Source organism: Mobula birostris, chromosome 20, assembly GCF_030028105.1.
Source record: "Mobula birostris isolate sMobBir1 chromosome 20, sMobBir1.hap1, whole genome shotgun sequence".
Classification (NCBI taxonomy): domain Eukaryota; kingdom Metazoa; phylum Chordata; class Chondrichthyes; order Myliobatiformes; family Myliobatidae; genus Mobula; species Mobula birostris.
Genome location: NC_092389.1, coordinates 16,885,084 through 16,909,111, shown reverse-complemented (window position 1 = coordinate 16,909,111; position 24,028 = coordinate 16,885,084). Strand labels below are relative to the sequence as shown.

Genomic DNA, 24,028 nt, shown 5'->3' with positions numbered 1-24,028 from the left:
CTTTGCCTATTCAAAAGCATAAATTTAATAAATTTCCTCTTCATTGGTAATTCTAAAGTCCGCACTTTATTTATCAGCTGTTTTAAATTACAATGAGTTCCAATTAATTGGGCCATCGGTTAATCGGGACAACCGCTTATATGGGTCAACGCCTGAAGAACAGAAACTAATCAAGAAAATAGCCAGGATTTTGTTTGTTTAATTGGGACACTATACTGCTTAATTGGGGTAGGAGACTGTCACCGAACAGGTTCTAACTAGCATCAGTCATGTGCACTTGTGTGGCCGTTAGACATTACACCGTGCACAGATTAAACAACTTCTAAATAGCGTCAGTTGCATATGCTTGTGTTCAAAAACCAGTGATTTCTGTCACTGATAAGTTTCCGAGAAATAAGCAGTAAGATAATTCCAAAGTATTTTGCTCACTACTGTTTCGAGCATTCAGGTTTGGAGATACCAGAAACAGCCAGAAGTGAAAATGAAATGATTTCACTACTTCAACAAGGTATCGACAATCATATTAAATGTTACAATGAAAATGAAGATTTAGAGGATCCAATCATCGATAGCATTAAATGAAGGCAATCCACTATCTGCACTAGGTGTCCACTGATTTTGTTCAATGTGTGCACCGGATGAATTCCTCCATCAATAACTATTAGGAAATAATACTGTTTTAAAGTATTGTAAGTACTATTGGTAGTGTTCTAATTTGTTCTGTATTTCAGTTAGATACATAATTTGTGACTCAGTTTGTTATTTTTTTTATACCTTTTTCACTATTTCCATGAAACTTTGGCTAATTGGGGCAGCCACTTAATTGAGCCAAAATCCACTGGTCCCAACGGAATTGAATTGACTTAATTTCTTACATTCATCACATACATGAGGTGTAAAAATCTTTACGTCTCCATCTAAATGTGCAATCATAGTAGTTTATAATAATTTATAATAAATAGACCAGTCAATGTAATATAGAGTACACGCAAATCAGCATGAGTTCATCAGTCTGATGGCCTGGTGGAAGAAGCTGTCACAGAGCCTGTTGGTCCTGGCTTTTATGCTGCGATGTGTCCTAATCAACCAGAATCCACTGTATTACATGTTGTTTTAATGTTGAGTTTTCAAGAATCAAACAAATCAACATGACAAAATTTTATTTACACATATGTTACAAAGGAATTCAGGTATCAGACTGAACTTGTGAAGTGATTTTGGCACATGATCCATCTACCAAGCTTCATCAATAGTTCAGTAACCTCATCAATAAAATCAAGTGGCACATTTGGCTACAACTAATCAAGAATCATGAAGACATGTCCCCTTCAATGATTTGGCCCAGTAGCAGGCCCTCCGTTGATCAGGGTCGACCATGGATGTTGCGTCCTGGCTGTCTACACAAGCCATGGCAGTACAATATGGAGAGCAAGCTGTTGCCCTTGCAGCAGGCTCTCCCTTTCCACATAGCTGATGAATCTAAAGGAACAGCAGAGACCATACAGTTTGGCACCAGCGATGCTACAGGAGTTAGGGACTCCAAATCCAGATTTTTTCTCAAGGTTTACTCCCGAAGCTTTCCCCATGAGCGGATATAACCGCAAAGCAGTGGAGGTTTGAGATTAGAGATTCCCTTCTCCTAGATCAGCTACCAACCACAGCAACTGGTTCTAAGGTGCCAATAACCTGCCTTTGCCCTTTCTCCTGACAAGTAGAAACAGTCCTGCTGGGCTTAGTAGCTAAGCCACACAATAAGGCCAGAAGCTAAACTTGGTTGTCAGAGGCTTTTTGAGACACACGCTATTGAGAGCACTTAACAGCAATTGGGAGTTTATTCCCATTGCTCTCCTTGGCTATGACAACCTTAAGGAACCTTTGGCCTACTCTGCATTCACACAAGGGTGCAGTACCAGTAAAATAAATGAAGTGCATTCTGTAGCCTGAATACAATGTAGTGACTACAACAAATTGCACATTTCACAAAAACAAAACAGATGAATTTCCCATCAAGATCCTTCAGAGTTAATTTTGCCATGGAGCCCCCTACATAATAATTATAAGTGGGATTAAGTCATCAGCCTTAATGCTGTTTTACTTTTAGTCAAGATTATGCTTGATTTTCTATCATTATAGGTCATCACTAGTGCAGTACTGTCACAGCAGCAACGTTGCACGCAACGTCAGTAAGACAAAAGAGCTAATTGTGGATTTCAGGAAGGGCAAGACGAAGGAATACATACCAATCCTCAGAGGGATCAGAAGTGGAGAGAGTGAGCAGCTTCAAGTTCCTGGGTGTCAAGATCTCTGAGAACCTAACCTGGTCCCAACATATCAATGCAGGTATAAAGAAAGCAAGACAGCAACTATACTTCATCAGGAGTTTGAAGAGATTCGATATGTCAACAAATACACTCAAAAACATCTATAAATGTACCATGGAGAGCATTCTGACAGGCTGCATCACTGTCTGGTATGGAGGGGCCACTGCAAAGGACCGAAAGAAGCTGCAGAGGGTTGTAAATTTAGTTAGCTCCATCTTGGGTAGTAGCCTACAAACCACCCAGGACATCTTCAAGGAGCGGTGTCTCAGAAACACAGTGTCCATTATTAAGAACCTCTAGCACCCAGGGCATGCCCTTTTCTCACTGTTACTATCAGGTAGGAGGTACAGAAGCCTGAAGGCACACACTCAAGTGACTCATGAACAGCTTCTTCCCTTCTGCCGTCCAATTCCGAAATGGACATTGAACCTGTGAACACTACCTCACTTTTTAAAATATATATTATTTCTGGTTTTTTGCATGGTGTTTGATCTATTCAATATATGTATACTGTAATTGATTTATTTTTTTAATTTTTCTTCTTCGTCTATATTATGTATTGCATTGAACTGCTGCTGCTAAGTTAACAAATTTCAAGACACATGCTGGTAATAATAAACCTGATTCTGGTTCATTTTCCTGCACAATCTCCATTTCTCTTAATTTCCATAATATTCACAAATTGCAGTTTTGAATGTATTCAATTACTGCATTATCAGAGCCATCCACATTAGAGTATTCCGAAGATTCATCTCTTAAGAGAAAAGGAACTGTGTCCCTTTCAGTTCTAGATGGTCTACTCAATTGAAGACCGTTGCCCCTAAAGTGTTCTAATGACTTGAAATATTAACTCTGTTTCTCCCTTCAAAGGATCATGCCAGATCTGCTGAGGACTTCCAGCACTTTCTCCTTTGAGTAAAGGTAGGTCATCATGGACAAAGAAATTCCACCTTGCTATCATTTAATAAATCCTTGCATCAGATCATGTATAGCCAACAGATATTTAATCTTAGAGAACAAGCTCAAGTGCTGAATAGCCAATTTGATCAATTATCAGAACTTGTCTTTCAATGTTTCTTCTTTTATTCTTACATAAAAAATAAATTTTATTGAATACAAAATCAATAAATGGTATTGAACACCTTCATCTAGAAGGTTAATAAAGTCATGTAAAACAATATACAAATGTAAAGTATAAATTATGCATTAAGGTGTCTCAGATTATATAGGACTAGTGAGGTTTAGCTACACGCCCATTCAATCAATACATGAGGAACTACTGTTACGCGAGTAAGAAACATAGAAACCCTACAGCACAATACAGGCCCTTCGCTCACAATACTGTGCCGAACATGTACTTACTTTAGAAATTACCTAGGGTTACCCATAGCCCTCTATTTTTCTAAGCTCCATGTACCTGTCCAGGAGACTCTTAAAAGACTCTATCGTATCCAGGACCACTACCGTCACCAGAAGCCCACTCCACGTACTCACCACTCTCTGCATAAAAAACTTACCCGTGACAACTCTTCTGTACCTACTCACAAGCACCTTAAAGCTGTGCCCTCTCGTGTTAGCCATTTCAGCCCTGGAAAAAAGCCTCTGACTAGCCACATGATCAATGCCTCTCATCATCTTATACACCTCTATCAGGTCACCCCTCATCCTCTGTCACTCCAAGGAGACAAGGCCAAGTTCACTCACTTATTCTCATAAGGCATGCTCCCCAATCCAGGCAACATCTTTGTACCCTTTCTATAGTTTCCACATCTTTCCTCTAGTGAGGTGACCAGAATTGAGCACAGTACTCCAAGTGGGGTCTGACCAGGGTCCTATATAGCTACAGAATTACCTCTCGGCTCCTAAACTCAATCCCACAGTTGATGAAGGCCAATGCACCATACGCCTTCTTAACCACAGTCAACCTGCGCAGCAGCTTTGAGTGTCCTATGGACTTGGACCCCAAGATCCCTCAGTTCCTCCACACTGCCAAGGGTCTTACTATTAATACTATTTTCTGCAATCATATTTGACCTACCAAAACAAACCACCTCACACTTATCTGGGCTGAACTCCACCTGTCATTTCTCAGCCCAGTTTTGCATCCTATCGATGTCCCACTGTAACCTCTGACAGTCCTCCACACTACCCACAACACCCCCAACCTTTGTGTCATCAGCAAATGTACTAACCCATCCCTCCACTTAATCATCCAGGTCATTTATAAAAATCACAAAGAGAAGGGGTCCCAGAACAGATCCCTAAGGCACACCACTGGTCACTGACCTCCATGCAGAACATGACCCGTCCACAACCACTCTTTGTCTTCTGTGGTCAAGCCAGTTCTGGATCCCCAAAGCAAGGTCCCCTTGGATCCCATGGCTCCTTAGTTTCTCAATAAACCTTGCATGGGGTACCTTATCAAATGCCTTGCTGAAATCCATATACACTACATCTACTACTCTACCTTCATCAATGTGTTTAGTGACATCCTCAAAAAATTCAATCAGGCACGTAAGGCACAACCTGCCTTTGACAAAGCCATGCTGACTCTTCCTATCATATCATGCCTCTCCAAATGTTCATAATTCCTGCCTCTCAGGATCTTCTCCATCAATTTACCAACCACTGAAGTAAGACTCACTGGTCTATAATTTCCTGGACTATCGCTACTCCCTTTCTTGAATAAGGGAACAACATCTACAACCCTCCAATCCTCCAGAACCTCTCCCGTCCCCATCGATGATGCAAAGATCATTGCCAGAAGCTCAGCAATCTCCTCCCTTGCTTCCCACAGTAGCCTGGGATATAACTCGTCCGGTCCCGGTGACTTACCCAACTTGATGCTTTCCAAAAGCTCCAGCACATCCTCTTTCTTAATGGCTATATACACAAGCTTTTCAGTCTGCTGTAAGCCATCCTTACAATCGCCAAGGTCCTTTTCCGTATTGAATACTGAAGCAAATTGTTCATTAAGTATCTCCGCTACCTCCTCTGGTTCCATACACACTTTTCCTCTGTCACACTTGATTGGTCCTATTCTGTCGCGTCTTACCCTCTTGCTCTTCACATACTTGTACAATGCCTTGGGGTTTTCCTTAACCCTGCTCGCCAAGGCCTTCTCACGGCTCCTCCTGGCTCTCCTAATTTCATTCTTAAGCTCCTTCCTGCTAGCCTTATAATCTTCTACAAACATTTGTAGATCTTTATCGTTACCTAGTTTTTTTAAACCTTTCCTAAGCATTTCTTTTCTTCTTGACTTGGTTTTCAATTGCCTTTGTACACCACGGTTCCTGTACCCTATCATCCTTTCTCTGTCTCATTAGAACATACCTATGCAGAACTCCACACAAATATCCCCTGAACGTTTGCCACATTTCTGCCGTACATCTCCCTGAGAACATCTGTTCCTAATTTATGCTTCCAAGTTCCTGCCTGATAGCTTCATATTTCCCTTTACTCCAATTAAACGCTTTCCTAACTTGTCTGTTCCTCTCCCTCTCCAATGCTATGGTAAAGGAGAGAGAATTGTGATCACTACCTCCAAAATGCTCTCCCACTGAGAGACCTGACACCCAACCAGGTTCATTTCCCAATACCAGATCAAGTACAGCCTCTCCTCTTACAGGCATATCTACATATTATGTCAGGAAACCTTCCTGAACACCCTAACAAAACTCCACCCCGTCTAAACCCCTCGCTTCTTCGAAATTGTGATATGGTCCACCAAAAAAAGCCCCTGTAAACCTTAAACAGAAGAGATTCTGCAAATACTGTAAATCCAAACCAACACACACAAAATAATGGAAGACCTCAGCAGGTCAGGCAACTTCTTTATGTTTTGGGTTAAGACCCTTCTTCATTACTGGAAGGAAGAGGGAAGACACTAAACTAAAAAGATAGGGGAGGAGAAGGAGCACAAGCTAGAAGGTGATTGGTGAAGCCAGGTGAGTTGGAAAGGTAAAGGGGTGGAGAAGAAGCAATCTGATAGAAGACTGTGGAACATGGGGAAAAGGGAAGAAGGAGGGGCACTGGGGAGAGGTGATCTTCAGGTGTGGAGAAAAGGTAAGAGGCCAGAGTGGGAAATAGAAGCAGAGGAAAGGGGAGGAGAATAAAGTTACTGGAAGGAGTAATCCATATTCATGCCATCACGTTGGCTATCGAGATGGAATAGGAGGTGTTGCTCCTCATCATGGCAAAAAGAGGAAGGCATGGGTCCTCATGTTAGAACAGAAATGGAGATAGGAATTAAAATGGATGACCCCAGGAAATTCTGCTTGTGGCAGATGGAGCGGAGGTCCCTCCACCGCCCACCCCACCCCCGCTCCGTTTGCATCGGGCCTCACCAATGTAGATGAGCATCAGATACAATAGACTGCCCCAACAGATTTGCACGCAAAGTGCTGCCTAACTGTTTGGGACCCTGAATGGAGGCAAGGGAGGAGGTGAATGGGCAGGCGTACTGTCACTCACAGAGATATGTGCCAGGAGGAAGATTAGTGGGGAGGGACAAATGGACAAGGGAATTACAGAGGGAATGATCCCTGCGGAAAGTGGAGAGTGGGGATGTAAAGATGTGTTTGGTGGTAGGATCCCATTGAAAATGGCGGAGGTTGTAGAGAATGATGTGTTGGATGGGGAGGCTCATGGAGTGGTAAGTGAGGTCTAAAGGAACTCTATCCCTGTCAAGGTGTTGAGAAGAAGGACTAAGCGTGGCTTTCTGTGAAATGGAGGAGATGCGGGTGAGAGCAGCATCAATAGTGGAGGAATGGAACCCTGTTCTTTGAAGGAGGAGGAAAGCAGCACCCTGGGAACAGATGCGGTAAAGACGAAGGAACAGAGAAAAGAGAATAGCATCCTTACATTAGACAGGGTGGGAAGAGATATATAGACAATATAGCTGTGGGAGTAGGTAGGTTTACAAAATATATCATTAGACAGTTTGTTTTCAGGAATGGAGACAGAAAAATCAAGAAATGGGAGCAAGGTGTCAGAAATGGACCAAGTAAATTTACGGGCAGGGTGAAAGTTGGAGGCAAAGTTGATGAAATTGACAAGCTCGGCATGGGTACATGAGGCAGCATCAATGCAGACGTTAATGTAGTACAGAAAGAGTTGGGGAACATTACAAGGGAAGGCTTAGAACATGGATTGTTCTAGGTAGCCAAAGAAAACACAGGCACAGCTGGAGCACATGTAGGTGCCCATGGCTATCCCTTGAGCTTGTATAAAGTACGAAGAAAAAATTGTTGAGGGGGCAGACCAGTTCTGCCAGACAGAAAGGGGTGGTGATGGCAGGGAACCGGTTGGCTCTTTTGTTGATAAAGAAGTAGAGGGCTTTACAGCCTTAATAACAGGGGATAAAAATGTATAAGGACTGGACATCCATGGTGAAAATGAGGTTGTCAGGGCCAGGGAATTGAAAGTTGTTGAGGATATCGAGGGCATGTGAAGGGTTGCGGATAGGTGGGAAGGGATTGTATCAAGGGGGATCGAAAGGAGTCAAGCTATGTGGACACGAGTTCAGTGGAGCAGGAGCAGGCAGAGACAATAGGCCTACCCTGTAAACCTTCATGGAAATCATAGCAACCACAACCAATTTCAAAATTAGACAAAGCAAACAAAACTACCCCAAAGTCAGCAAGTAACCTGTAGCGATAGATATCCACAAAATTTTCAGCTAATGACACTGATTACACTGCCATGGACCCTCAACTTCTATTTCAGATTGCAATCACATGTGACTGGATAGCTTATGATTTATTCTGATATTTTCACCATTAATACAACAGTTAGAAACCATAGAAACTACAGCACAGAACAGGCCTTTTGGCCCTTCTTGGCTGTGCCGAACCATTTTCTGCCTAGACCCACTGACCTGCACACGGACCATATCCCTCCATACACCTCCCATCCATGTATCTGTCCAATTTATTCTTAAATGTTAAAAAAGAACCCACATTTACCACCTCGTCTGGCAGCTCATTCCACACTCCCACCACTCTCTGTGTGAAGAAGCCCCGCCTAATGTGCCCTTTAAACTTTTCCCCCCTCACCCTAAACCCATGTCCTCTGGTTTTTTTCTCCCCTTACCTCAGTGGAAAAAGCCTGCTTGCATTCACTCTACCTATACCCATCATAATTTTATATACCTCTATCAAATCTCCCCTCATTCTTCTATGCTCCAGGGAATAAAGTCCCAACCTATTCAACCTTTCTCTGCAACTGAGTTTCTCAAGTCCCGGCAACATCCTTGTAAACCTTCTCTGCACTCTTTCAACCTTATTTATATCCTTCCTGTAATTTGGTGACCAAAACTGAACACAATACTCCAGATTCGGCCTCACCAATGCCTTATACAACCTCATCATAACATTCCAGCTCTTATACTCAATACTTTGATTAATAAAGGCCAATGTACCAAAAGCTCTCTTTACGACCCTATCTACCTGTGACGCCACTTTTAGGGAATTTTGTATCTGTATTCCCAGATCCCTCTGTTCCACTGCACTCCTCAGTGCCTTACCATTAACCCTGTATGTTCAACGTTGGTTTGTCCTTCCAACGTGCAATACCTCACACTTGTCAGTATTAAACTCCATCTACCATTTTTTTTAGCCCATTTTTCCAGCTGGTCCAAGTCCCTCTGCAGGCTCTGAAAACCTTCCTCACTGTCTACTACACCTCCAATCTTTGTATCATCAGCAAACTTGCTGATCCAATTTACCACATTATCATCCAGATCATTGATATAGATGACAAATAACAATGGACCCAGCACTGATCCCTGTGGCACTCCACTAGTTACAGGCCTCCACTCAGAGAAGCAATTCTCTACCACCACTCTCTGGCTTCTTCCATCGAGCCAATGTCTAATCCAATTTACCACCTCTCCATGTATACCTAGCGACTGAATTTCCCTAACTAACCTCCCATGCGTTGAGAAATCATTACACATTAACCACTTTCTTCTCATCTCTTAGGTCGAAAAAGGCTGAACTTCTTTTATTGATGAATGCTACTGCCTCTATACTTTTTAGCAAACCTTACCGAAGTACAAAGAATTGCCCAAGAAATAAACATAATTTCAAAATTAACATTTAAATTATGATTTTTATTAGGTTTTTTAAAAATTGTTATGATGCAATAGTAAAGATGCTCTGATTACAGTTTCTTAGCAACATGCAGAAACTAACTATCGGCATAGGAACAATGTGACCCATTTGGGAAATGAATAATAAATGACATATGACATCATTGTTTTTCCAGCATAAAGGCTGTATTGTATCTTTGCTCCTGAACAGATTGTTGATGGATATTGAGGTTTCATCTTCCACTGCATAACAAAGCAGATCTTTTATTGTGTTCCCCAGTTATAAGAAAAACTGAGGAAAATGATTTGCCTTAACATTTATTGTTAATTTTCAAAACAATAAAATTTTCTTAAATTGTATATCACCTTTCAACATTATGCAACATCTCTGATAGATTCTCCCTATTTCAAATAAAATATACCAAAATGTTTTTCAATAGCATGTAACTAAGGATAATATCTAATAAGTATAGAAACAATCTAAATGTAACTATTACATATAGAAACAATACAACAGGTTGCTATGTATATGAAAAAGTATTCAAAAGCTTCATCAGTAAAACTTCTTTGTTTGCAACAAGAACAGGTTCAAAAAGTCCTGCTGTACAACAAATGGAAGAAAATGATAGCATCAGGAATCAGGAGAGTGAATTCTACCTGTTGAATCTTCTAATGCAAGTTGGTTGCAATGATCAAAAAGATAGTACCACTCTCTATATCAGTGACACACAATTCAAATTGTGTGTAAATAAATAGCTCCACCTTCATCACTCAGATTTCCTCATGCGCAATTAAGTTGGAAAAAAGAACCAGCATCAAAACTAAAAGCATTTAAGTTACTACATCTAAGGCAGATCAGGTAGAATACTTTTAATTGTGATTGCCACTTAATTCCATTCTTCAAAATGGAATTAATTGGCAATCATTTGGTCACAATGCTGCAATTCTGAATCTGTCTGCAGTCTAATGTTTGGTAAGAATCTCAGTCACATGCACCAATTGAGTTAACATGGACTAATTAAGCAGAATTAATTGGCCAACTAACTAATGATGTACACCAGCTTGATAAATTAAATTAATAGGGTAAGTGTTTGAATAATACGCAAAAGAAGAAAATTAAAAAGAAATCATCTCAGAGCAAGGAGCAATTTAAATTATAAATTAAATCTACAAGAGTTTACTTCAAAAGCAAAAGTGACTATCCTTTGGACTTCAGTATTATATAATTACTGGTCCTCTCCAGTCACAAATGCCTGACTTATGAACATCGAATTCGAGAGACCAATGGGATGGATATGCTGGCTGCTGCAGCCATCTTTTGCTAAGTAGAAACACGTGCTTTCCCTCCCCAGTGAGCCAAAGATGAGCACACAGAGAGCATTAGTTCACACACCGAGCATTAGTTTTAACACCTCGTCCAAAAGAAATTAAGCTCTTGTCTCACCTGGGTGTAAAACAGATTTTCTATGCCGATCATTTAAAATCTTATTATAGCCAGGCTTTTATTAAATGCCCTTTCTCACCACCATATTTACTACTGTCAGAGACAAGATACCTATACTGTTTCTTCAACACACCTGTAATTAATTAATGCACTAGTACTTATCCTAAAGCAACTAACATTGAAAGCTCATTACAGTTTAGCATTTACATTCAACCATTAAGATGCTAAAACAGCAAACTTATTAAAGTTTCATAAAACTCAAACCACATAAAAGTAGCTTATTATCCTAAAAGGTGGCAATAAAAATGCTGTAAAATATTTAAACAATATTTCAGTGATGTTCTTTCACATATAAGCTGTAAATTCAGAAATAAATGCTCTGAGTTAATAGACAAAAATAGATAACGGTGAATATTCCTCTTCACAATCAATGTGCCTCTACTCAACACCTGCTCCAATAGAACAAATGAGCACAGTGGGTTCCAAAATTTATGCCCAATGTTTTCCATCATTGAGGTCATCAATCTTCAATAGATTTTTAAAAGAAAATCAGTCTTTAAGAACACATGAAGTAGTCACAATTGAAATAAAAATAAGGTTCATTCACAGATCTAATATAACCAACTATATATTAAACTCCAGCAATCCAGCCGTCGATGTCAACATTCAGCTATTCAGTTAGATCATGCTGGTACTTTCGTGCACTCTGCCATACCAGAGAAGAGTGAAAATTGAGTACTCTGTAGATACAGGATTTGGAGATTAGTTAACTTGGGAAATCAGTTGGGACCTCAAGGCTTGCTTCAGGGTAACATAGTTGGTTTTGGCAGGCAGAGATGAGGGAATGTAGTGATGTTCATAATTGACTGAGGTACAACATGCGTGAGGGGTAACTTTAGGAACCGAACCAAGGAGGTTCCACAGACAGGGAGTTCCTAATGCTTGCTTTTTCAATCAACCATCAGGCATCAGGGCCTGCTTCTGCATTCAAGGCACAACAATGTCAGTGGGCCATAAAAGCGTGTTAAAGACCCAAACCTAGCCTCCCTCCCAATCAGTCCTCCTGCCAAATTGTGATGGAGGAATTAGTACTAAGCTCTCTGGATGAATTGGCTACAACACTGAACTGGTAATTCAGTAATTTAACCACTATACCACAGTATCCCTAGAATCTACATAACATTTACAGTACTGTGCAAAAATCTTAGCACATTTATCTAGCTAAGGTGCCAAAGAATTTTGCACAGTACTGTATTGGCAATGTGCAGTGGAGATTGAGTTTGTAAATCTGGGAGGAGCAAAGGATGTTAGGAATAGTGAGGGTTAAGTGTTGCAGGAAGGGTTTGGGACAGATGGCAGGGAAGGAGTGCTGGGGCAGGGATTGGCACAGCAGCATACCCAGCCCTGAGGCACCAGGTAAGGTTATCTGATTCCAAACTAATGGTTTATTAATCATTACAGGATGTCCCTCTGGTGCCTCCTGCTCCCTCCCCACTTCCTTCCACTTTACCCAACAATGATTTCCCACCCTCAGTCCACAATAGAGGTCCACATCATTCACATGTTTTTTTGTGGCAGCAGTACAATGCGATACATAAAACTACTACAGTACTGTGAAAGTCATGTATACACACAAATATATACATACACAGACATTTTTTATATAGTACAGTATGTTATATATATGCACAGTACTGTACATCTTTCATATATTGGTATAAATAGATTGGAAGGGATAAAATAAAATGCCAATTATCAGATGGACTTAAAAACAAGGAGGCTCTGCTCAATTAGCAGATTTAAGCAGCATGTAAAACTAATGTCAAATTATTTCCACCTTCAAAAGAGTGGTCAACAGCTACAGTGAATAACGCTACATTGGAGAGAGTACATGTATAAAAATATACATCATATCATGTTTGAAGGGCAAGGTAACTTTTAGTGAAATATTTTGTACAAAATATCTCCCCACTTCTGTGCAATGATGCATATTTTGCTTCTCAATCAAACTGTCACTCTTTTCAGTCTTTTTCTTATGCAAATAGTGAGAGGAAGAAGTATTGGAACAGAAATTTAAAGAGCCAGTATGGGGAAGGATTCTTTCAAAAAATGATAATGACAAGATAGAGGAAGTGTGCTCCAAATGGCAAATCCAGGCAGTCTACCATACATAGAACATAGAAATCTACAGCACAATACAGGCCGTTCGGCCCACAATGTTGTGCCAACCATGTAACCTACTCTCGAAACTGCCTAGTATTTCCCAAGTGCATAGCCCTTCTATTTTTCTAAGCTCCATGTACCTATCTAAGAGGATCTTAAAAGACCCTTTTGTATCTGCTTCCACCACCACTGCAGGCAGTGCATTCCACACACCCACCACTCTCTGTGTAAAAAACTTACCCCTGATGTCCCCTCAGTACCCATTTCCAAGCACCTTAAAACTATGCCCCCTCGTGTTAGCCAACTTAGCCCTGGGAGAAAAGTCTCTGGCTATCCACACGATCAATGCCCCTCATCATCTTATACACCTCTATCAGGTCACCTCTCATCCTCCGTCGGTCCAGGGAGAAAAGGTCGAGTTCACTCACCTATTCTCATAAGGCATGCTCCCCAATCCAGGCAACATCCTTGTAAATCTCCTCTGCACCCTTTCTATAGTTTCCACATCCTTCCTGTATTGAGGTGACCAGAACTGAACACAGTACTCCAAGTGGGATCTGACCAAGGTCTTATATACCTGTATCTTTATCTCATGGCTCTTGAACTCGTTCCCACGGTTGAAGAAGGCCAACACACCATACGCCTTCTTAACAACATTGTCAACCTGCACAGCAGCTTCAAGTGTCCTAACGACACGGACCTCAAGATCTCTCAGATCCTCCACACTGCCAAGAGTCTTACCATTAATATTATATTCTGTCTTCAAATTTGACCTACCAAAATGAACCACTTCACGCTTATCTGAGTTGAAGTCCACCCGCCACTTCTCAGCCCAGTTCTGCATCCTATCGATGTCCCACTCTAACCTCTGACAACCCTCCAGACTATCCACAACACCCCCAACCTTTGTATCATCAGCAAACTTACTAACCCACCCTTCTACTTCTTCATCCAAAAAAATATAAAATAATATTTTAAAAAATCACATAGAGGAGGGGTCCCAGAACAGATCGCTGCGGAACACCACTGGTCACCGACCTCCATATAGAATATGAACCATCTACAATCACCTTTTGCTTTCAGTGGGCAAGCCAATTCTGGATCGACAAAGCAAGCTCTCTTTGGATCCCATGCTTTCTTACTTTCTGAAGGAGCTTTGCATGGAGAACCTTATCAAATGCCTTGCTGAAATCCATATACACTACATCCACTGCTCTATCTTTATCAATGTGTTTTGTTACATCCTCAAAGAGTTCAATCAGGCTCATATCCCTAATCAGATTACGTCTCTCCAAATGTTCATAAATCCTGCTTCTCGGGATCTTCTCCAATAAGTTGCCCACCACTGAAGTCAGACTCACTAGTCTAAAATTTCCTGGGTTATCTCTACTCCATTTCTTGAACAAAGGAATAATATTTGCAACCCTCCAATCCTCTGGTACTTCTCCCGTCCCTACTGATAACACAAAGATCATCGCAAGAAGCTCAGCAATCTGCTACTCGCTTCCCACAGTAGCCTGGGGTATATCTCATCCAGTCGCGGTGACTTATCTAACTTAATACTTTTCAAAAGCCCCAGCACATCTGCTTTCTTAATGTCTATATGCTCGAGAGTTTCAGTCCGCTGTAAGTCATCCCCACAATTGCCAAGGTCTTTTTCCCGGTGAACACTGAAGCAAAGTATTCATCAAGTACTTCTGCTACCTCCTCTGATTCCATGTACATGATTGGTCACACAGCTCATTCTCTTGCTCTTCATATACTTGTAGAATGCATTGGGATTTTCCTTAATCCCGCTCACCAAGACTTCTCATGGCCCCTTCTGGCTCTCCTAATTCTATTCTTAAACTCCTTCCTAGCAACCTTGTAATTTTCTAGAGCTCTAACAGTACCTAGCTTCTTGAACCTTTTGTAAGCTTTCCTCTCCTCCTGAACTAATTTTCCACATCCTTTGCACACCATGGTTCTTTAACCCGACCATCCTTTCCCTGCCTCAATGGAACATACCTATGCAGAACTCCATGCAAATGTTCCCTGAACATTTGCCACATTTCTGCTGTGCATTTCCCTGAGAACATCTGCTCCCAAGTTTCTGCTTGATAGCTTCATATTTCCCCTTACCCCAATTAAATATTTTCCCAAATTATCCTTCTCCAGCGCTATGGTGAAGGAGATAGAGTTGTGGTCACTACCTCCAAAATGCTCTCCCACTGAGAGATCTGACACCTAAACAGGTTCATTTCCCAATACCAAATCAAGTACAGCCTCTCCTCCAGTGCGCTTATCTACATATTGTGTCAGGAAACCTTCCTGAACACACAGGCTCCACCCCATCTAAACCCCTTGCGCTAAGGAGACACCAATCAATATTAGGAAAGTTAAGATCTCCTATCACAACAACCCTATTATTATTGCTCCTTTCCAGAATCTGCCTCCCTATGTGCTCCACGATATCCCTGTTACTATTGAGAGGGCTGTACAAAAGCAATAGAATGTGAATTACATAGGACCATAGGTTTAATGAGTCATATGACCAAGATACTTTCTAAGAATTTTGATGACAAGAGCTAAAAGTAAGATACAAGCTCAAATAAGCAAAGAACAATGTGATTTTGTGAAAGACAAAGGTACAAGAAACGCAATATTGTGATTAAGGATACTATCAGAACGAACTATTCAAGTGCAAAAAGATTTGTTTGCTTGTTTTATCGACTACACAAAAGCATTTGATAAAGTGAAGCACAATAAGTTATTTGAAATATTACCGAAAACTCTAGATCTAGATTCGAAAGACCTCTGCCTAATCAGAAATCTGTACTGGGAACAAACTGCCGCTGTAAGAATAGATGGAGAAGTGAGTCAGTTTACGAAAACCAACAGAGGCGTTAGACAAGGGTATGTTTTCTTCCATGATTTATTTAATGTGTACAGTGAAAAAATATTACAAAAAATAAGAGACACCTTCGGAATCAAAGTTGGCGGTGAGAACATCAATAATTTCAGATATGCAGATGACACTGTTAATTGCAAGTACAGAGGAAGAACTACAAAACTTAATTGACATAATTGCTGAAGAAAGTGCAAAAATGGGTCTATCTATAAATTGCAAAAAGACAGAATGTATGGTGATATCCAAAAAGAAGGAGAATCATATCTGCAGGCTGAGAATAAACGGGAAAGACATAAAGCAGTACAGAACTTTTGCTATTTAGGAAGCTGGGTGACATCAGATGGCAGGTGCAACTTGGACATTAAAAGAAGAATAAGGATGGCAAAAGACACCTTTATGAGAATGAAGAGTATACTGACCAATATTAAACTAGGCTTGACAACCCGCCTCAGAATACTGAAAATGTTACGTTTATCCAGTTATGTTATATGGCTCAGAATGTTGGACAATATCTAGTAACATGAAGAAACGAATTGTAGCAGCAGAGATGTGGTTTTTGAGGAGGATGCAAAGAATATCATGGACGAAACGAATATCTAACGGGGATGTCATGAACAGAGCAAACACAAAAAGAGAAATAATGTACGAGATCATAAAAAGGCAATGTAATTTCATTGGACATGTGATTAGGAAAGAGGAGTTAGAATGCACAGTAATTATGGGAAAGATTGAAGGGAAGAAAGCAAGAGGAAGACAAATGACAAATGATGATGGAGACAGCAGCCAGAGAACTGGAAATGAATACCAATGAATTGATCCACTTGACCCGAAACAGGAGTGTGTGGGCCGTGGCAGTCAAAGCTCAAACTGGGCATGGCACCTGATGATGATGATAATACAAAACACCCAGTAGAGTTATTGCCCCTTTCCTGTTTCTGACTTCCACCCACACTGACTCAGTAGACCATCCTTCCGTGACTTCCTCCTTTTCTGCAACCGTTACCTGCACCAAGTAGGTAAAAGTCCACCTGTGTACTTCCCTCTGCAACCAGATTCTTGACTTCCTCATTGGAAGACCACAGTCAATGTGGATCAGTAACAACGTCTCCGCCTCACCTCAAGGATGTGTGCTTAGCCCATTGCTCTACTCTTTCTATATTCATGGCTGTGTGGTTAGGCACAGCTCAAACGCTTTCTATAAATTTGGTGATGACACCACTGTTGTTGGCAGATTCTCAGATGGCGACGAGGAGGCTTACAGGAGTGAGATAGCTTAGCTGGTTGAATGGTGTAACAATGACAATCTTGCACTCAACGTCAGCAAGATCAAGAAACTGGTCATGGACTTCAGGAAAGGTAAGTCAGAGGAACATACAACAGTCTGTGTTGAGGGGTCAGCAGTGGAAAAGGTAAGCAGTTTCAAGTTCCCGGGCATCAATATCTCAGACAATCTATCCTGCGTATAACATATTGATGCAATTACAAAGACACACCAGTGGCTCTATTTTGTTAGAAGCTTGAGGAGAAATTTGGTACATCACCAAAGACCAACAATTTTTTTACAGATGTACCATGGAGAGCGTTCTCACTGGTTGAATCACTACCTGGTATGGAGGGTCCAATGCATAGGATCAAAAGAGGCCGCAGAGGGTTGTAGACTAAACTAGCTCTGTTTTGGGCACAACCCTCCCCACCAGAATCAGATCAGGTTTAATATCACTGGCATATCTCTGTGGTGCTCTGATCAGGCGGTTTTGGCATACTCATGTTTCCCCAACCTTGAATGCCTAACAATCAAATGCCAACCATTCTATTTACCAAGAGAGTGCTCCTCCATGATCCTGACCATAGTTTACATACCACCAGTGGCTGTCCCCAATCAAGCTCTTGAGATACTGCATGTTAATGTCACCAAACAAGCATGATGGAAGAAATACCTGCCCAATTACAATCAGCATTTAACCTGTAGCACCAGAGGTCCCAACACACTGGACCACTGTTATACTAAGATAAGGAATACCTACCTCTCCATGCCCAGACTGCATTTCGGGAAATCTGATCACTTGGCTGTGCTTCTCCTACCTGCATACAGGCAGAGGCTAAAGAGCAAGGATCCAGAGATTAGGATAACAAATAGCTGGTCGCAGAAGGCAGAGGAGCAGCTACAGGATTGCTTCTAGTCTGTGGACTGGGCCATGTTCAAGGACTCATCTGTGGATCTGAATAAATACACCACAGTTATCACAGACTTCATAAAAAAAAAAGCCGTAGATGAGTGCGTCCCCACAAAATCATTCAGTCTTCCCCAAACAGAAGTCTGGATGAACCATGACATCTGTAATCTGCTGAGGGCCAGACCAGAGGTATTCAAGTCTGGTGTCCAACAAAATTACAAGTCCAGCTACTGTCTCCAGAAAGTCATCTTACAGGCAAAGTAGCAATTCTGGACTAAACTTATATCAATGAAGGATGCTCAACAGCTGTGGCAGGGCTTGAATGTTTTCACATCTTACAAAGTGGTGACATATGTAGGTGACAACAGGGCTTCACTGCCAGATGAGCTCCATGCCTTCTATGCTCGTTTTGACTGTCAAAACATGGAGGAACAATCACGAACTCCCACAGCCCCAATGATCTTATGATTTCAGACTCTGAGGTCGACATGAGAGCACCTTTCAGCAGAACGAACCCACAGAAAGCATCTGGCCCAGATGGGGTACCTGGCCGAGTACTAAAGACCTGTGCTGATCAACTGGCTGCAGTATTCACGATATCCTTAACTTCTTGCTTCACCAGTCTGAAGTACCCCTGCTTCAAGCAGGCTTCTTATTATACTGGTGCCTAAGAAGAACTTGGTAACCTGCCTCAATGACCATCATCCAGTAGCACTTAGATCCACAGTGGTGAAGTAAGAAGAGGTCAGTGATGAATCATATAAACTCCAGCACTCTCTCATTGGCACTTCACCCCACCCTGGAACATCTGGACAGCAAAGATGCGCACATCAAGATGCTCTTTATCAACTACAGCTCAACATTGAATACCATCATCCCCTCAAAGCTAATGAATAAGATTCAAGACTTTAGCCTCAATACCTCCTTATGCAATTGGATCCTCGATTTCCTCACTTGCAGACCCCAGTCAGTTCAGATTGGCAACACCTCCTCCACGATCTCCATCAGTACAGGTGCATCACAAGGCCGCATGCTTAATCCTGTGCTCTACTTGCTTTCCATTTATGACTGTGTGGCTAAGCACAGCTCCAATGCCATATTTAAGATTGCTGATGACACCACTGTCATAGGCCAAATAAAAGGTGATGACAATCAGCATATAGGAGGGAAACTGAAAATCTGACTGAGTGGTGCTACAACAACCTCTCACTCAATGCTAGCAAGACCAAGGAGCTGATTATTGACTTCAGGAGGAGGAAACCAGTCCATGAGCCGGTCCTCATCAGAGGATCAGAGGTGGAGAGGGTCAGTAAATTTAAATTCCTCATTGTTATCATTTCAGAGGACCTGTCCTGTGCCCGGCACACATATGCAATTACAAAGAAAACATGGCAGCACCTCTTCTTCCTTAGGAGTTTGCCAACATTCAACATGATATCTAAAAATCTGATAAACTTCTACAGATGTGTTGTGGAGAGTATATTGACTGACTGCATCATAGCCTGTTATGGAAACACTAATACCCTTGAATGGAAAATCCTACAAAAGTAGTGGATATAGCCCAGTTCATCACAGGTAAAGCCCTCTCCAGCACTGAGAACATCTACACGGAACGCTGTCGTACGAAAGCAGCATCCATCATTGGGGACACCTACCACACAGGTTATGCTCTCTTCTCACTGATGCCATCAGGAAGATGGTTCAGGACTCACACCACCAGGTTCAGGAACAGTTATTAACCCTCAACCATCAAGCCCCTGAACCACCAGAGGAGATAACTTCACTCAAATACCCCAGGAAGTGATTGAGTGGGAAGAGAAAGGGATCACAGAGTTTTAGAAAAAAGAGGTTCATGGTTAGGGTTAAGGATTGGAAAGGCAAGGCAAGGAGGATATTGTAAGTAAGGCAGGGGCAGGGGGTGGGAAGGGAATAGAAAGGAAGACATGGAGGAAGACAAGAAGACAGAGAGGAAGGTACAGCAAATTGAGGACTGCAGGTGGGTCTGGGGTGAGCATAGGCAGGGAGAGGGCAAAGAGAGCACTGCAGATAGTTGGGGTTGGGGGTAAAAGCGGGGCAGGGAGAGGTCAAGGAGAAGTTTGCAGACCTATTTTCATCATGGAAACATTTAGTAGATTATTGAGGTCTAAAAAGGCTGGCAGCAATAGAGTTAAGAAAAATCATAAAGGAAGAAATCTTATGAGGAACCTAAAGAATGATCTTAAGAGTCTCCAACAGACACTGTTGTTCTCTTGCTTCATCTTCATCCCGTCTATCCTACCCAATAACATTCTAATGAAGGACCTTCAACTTGAAATATTAACTATGTTTCTCTTTCCAAAGATGCTGCCTGATCTATGAGTTTTTCTAAGTAATTTCTGTTTAATTTTGGATTTCCAGGATCTGCAAATTGCTGATTGTTCAACTTTTTCTGCATTACATTCTTTTGTAGCAGCAGTACTTAAATGGAAATTTAATAACCAACTCTATCAAGGTTTGGCTTAGTTAAGCTACCTACAAAATTATTTTGTTGGCAGGGTTTTAACGAACCCTTCATGAAGGAGTCACCACAGCAGCAATCAAATTGGGATAATCACTCCAAGGCAGATTTCAATTTCTTTGAAAGGACAGTGGCCAACTGACCATGGTGATTGTAAAACTGAGTGCAACAGTGACAAATACCAAATAAACCCATTTGCCTTGGTACTAGCCCAAGACCTATTTGCTAAAGGCCAAATCCAGTTTAGGAAAATTATATGGGGAAAACAAATATCCCATACTGATATTTTACTGGGAAGCTAAGCTTCTGCTTAAATAAGAGGTATCCTGTGCAATATGAGCCCACTGACAACACTAATGTCAATAGCCCAGGTTAAGGTCAACTACTTTAAATAAACTCTCCAGATAATAAATGCTTCATTGCTTTATTGTGAAAAGTCCATAACATTCACAGCTTTTCGATGCACAATGTAATTTTGTGAAACTCTGTCTGTGTGCATCATGGGCATGGTGGTCTCGCATCTAATTTTAGGAAGTTGGCTAATAACATAGAAGACATCTTGGCACACATAAGCAGTGCACCAGTGATAGAATTCTGTTGACATGATCTATTTCTGGAAAACATTGAGCCATTTTAATGAGGAAATCTAAAAGTAACAGAAGCCATTCTCAGGACTATGCTCCTATAAGTTAAACACTTTCTGTGAATTTTCAGACTCTTGGGTTTTAAATCACCTCCACTCTCATGTATTAATTGAAATTAAATAACAGCAAAATACCCTACTACTATATCACCTCATTTTTGATACATGAGCATAAAGAAATGCTCTGAAGAGACTGCTGAGGGCAACAGGAACCAAATCCTCCAACAGGGTTAGAAGTAACCATAAAATTTGATGAAAGGTTCCTTGAGGTGAGAATTGCCTGTCTCCTTTAAACTTAGAACTTGACTGCAGCCCAGACTAGGGTTGTCAAATGCTTCGTCTCTGGTGGTCAATCCACAAAACTGCCCATTATTTGGTGTGGTGTAATTGGAAAAAAATGTTTTGCAGCCCAATGACTCATAAGTAATAAGGATGTATGGCATGGGAAATTAAGATATTTTCCTTCAGCTGGGTTAGGCAGCATATCACTGGTTATTTCTAACACCAGTCCCATGCCATTCATGGTCTGAGGCCTCTTGTACTTGACATGGGATACAAAAAGTGTGGGGACGGGGAGCCAACTTCAACAGATATCTTTTAATTTGATGAAACAATATTATAGGTCTTAATTTAGGAAAAAAATGCCTAGAAAGGAGTAGCAAGTTTTTGCTTCACAGTCAGAAGATAAATGGCAACAGCTTTTACTACATTATGAGCCATGAATGACATTGACCTCTGTCACAGAAAAGATTCTACTGGAAAGTTACTTTCTTCTTCAGAAGTTTATTGATTGATGTGTTAATATTTTTTGTTAGGATGCAGCATATAATAAAAGTGCACAGCAAATTACCATAAATAAATGAAACTGAATGAAGAATTTTCTAGAAGCTGTAAAAAAGATGTTTTGATTGGTCTCAAAACTTTCTCCCAACATTTGCTGATGCCTTCTTCCATGAGGATGCATTTACTTATATATGGGAGCTATTTACTGCAAGCACCTTCAATATTATCTTGTACCACAATAAAATTAAAGAACGGTCTTCTTTTCTTTCACCAAAGTTTTAAATTTATAATCCTTTATTATCTGACCCTTTCATGTGAACAATTCACTCTAATAATTAGTTGCCAATTCCAATATTTCCTTCTATTATAAAACTGGCACCACACATTATACCTCTCAGAAATAAATCTAATATAATTATGATTATAATGTGCAATCTTAAAAGGTTTAAATGATCAAAAATGCAGTATCATATACATAATCTTAACCAACATACACAGAACACAAAGGTCCTGATGCAGGGTCTCGATCGGAAACGTCACTCATCCCTTTGCCTCCCCAGTTTGACAAAGCAGAAGTCAGACATTCATGGCAGTATTCTACATCACTTAATATTAGGATCTATATATATTCTTCTCTAAGGCGAGTATATAATGCCATTGAAATAATGTACAGTATTATTGCAAAGAATTCAAGCCTTCTACTTAAAAAATAGTTGAGTATGGTCCCATGATCTTGTTAATGACCCTACTCCGAAAAAAAACAGTCCTTCAAATAAATCAAATACTTCTAGAACACTTTCAGAAAAATAATAGCACACAATAAAGTTTAAAACGACTTCAGTATTTGCTACTTCACAACGCGGGCACGTAGAATGCCGATTATTCCTGCGGGGAAGTCGGATTGTCCTACTTCTATATATACTCAAGATGCTCGGACGGCCTTTAACTCTTGGAATAACTGTTCTTCCAAAACTTTCCGCGAAAACAGTGTACCAAATTGATGATATCATCCAAACAGATATGTTTTTAAAACTTCCCTTACACTAACCCTCTTCCCAAAATCTTCACTAATTTCACTTACCTTACACTTTAAACACAAAATTAGATATTAATCCTCACTTGGTCTCTGAAATATTTTAGAACCGGAACACCAGTTCCTTCTACTTTCGAGATTTCTTTTTCTCACCACTCTAGATTTCCTGTCAAATACAGCAAGCATTTAGCAGTTTAGGGGGTTACAGCGAAGTCTCTGAATTATTACACGTAATTTCTCTAACTTTTTCAATTATGCAATACCGATATTTCATGTTAGAACCCGTATTGAAATAATTTAGTAAACGTGAGAGAATAGTAGATTTAAAATATATTTTTGTAAAAATTAAAAATCATAACCTAAATAGCTGCCCCCACATAAATAGTAGTTGGCTCCATTCAAGCCAGCTCAACTTGTAGGAACAGTGCGGGCTCAAGGTTTTGATTGACAGTTATGTTTACCAATCACATAATGGGTTGCGTATAATCGGTCCCAACAGAGTACCAATTATTTCAGGTCGAGGCAGAGCTAAAACGATCCCGTTAGAAACATTGCCTCTCACATGGTGTGCGTCAAAATGTAGCAGACCACTGAAAACAGCCTATCAGTAAGTCAAAGCTACTTGATGGGCAAGCAATTAAAAATGCACTACAACGTCACAGGCACAGGATTTATTTTGTTATTAATTTTGTGCGAGAGCGGTCTAGACAAAAGTAGTGAACCATCATATAACTGGCTCCATGAGCTTCTGCATGAACTAGTCATACGTCCGGGTAGAAATATATGAAAATGTTCGTTTCCATTTAGATTTAAATGATATCTTTACAGCTGATGATTGTGCTTAAAATGTTCATTTGCAGAGTCCAACTGCAATGAAAGTAGATACAAGCAACAGAATATATTCGGCCTTCAAAGCTTTTTCCTTATGATTTGCACGGCAAATGGAGTGCATTCTCAATAGCTCCAGCAGTGGCACTAGGGCGCTAT

At 40.7% G+C, this 24,028-nt stretch overlaps 1 protein-coding gene across 10 annotated transcripts in view; it reads right to left on the bottom strand.

Annotated features, from left to right (window-relative positions):
* gramd1ba (GRAM domain containing 1Ba) overlaps positions 1-24,028 on the bottom strand; it is a 600,767-nt gene that overhangs the window by 384,360 nt on the left and 192,379 nt on the right. For 6 of the 10 annotated variants that reach the window (XM_072238327.1, XM_072238331.1, XM_072238330.1 and 3 more), the window contains exons 1-2: positions 23,090-23,177; positions 17,936-18,130 (exon numbers count right to left, since the gene is read on the bottom strand). The exons of 1 other annotated variant lie outside the window; for it this stretch is intronic. Coding sequence is in view for 2 of the 9 variants with exons in the window: in XM_072238336.1 (XP_072094437.1) it covers positions 17,936-17,943 (8 nt within the window). In the remaining 7 variants the exon portion in view is untranslated. Of the gene's footprint in view, positions 1-17,935; positions 18,131-23,089; positions 23,179-24,028 lie in introns of those variants that run through there. 3 more of the 10 variants (XM_072238338.1, XM_072238328.1, XM_072238340.1) reach the window with 3 other exon arrangements.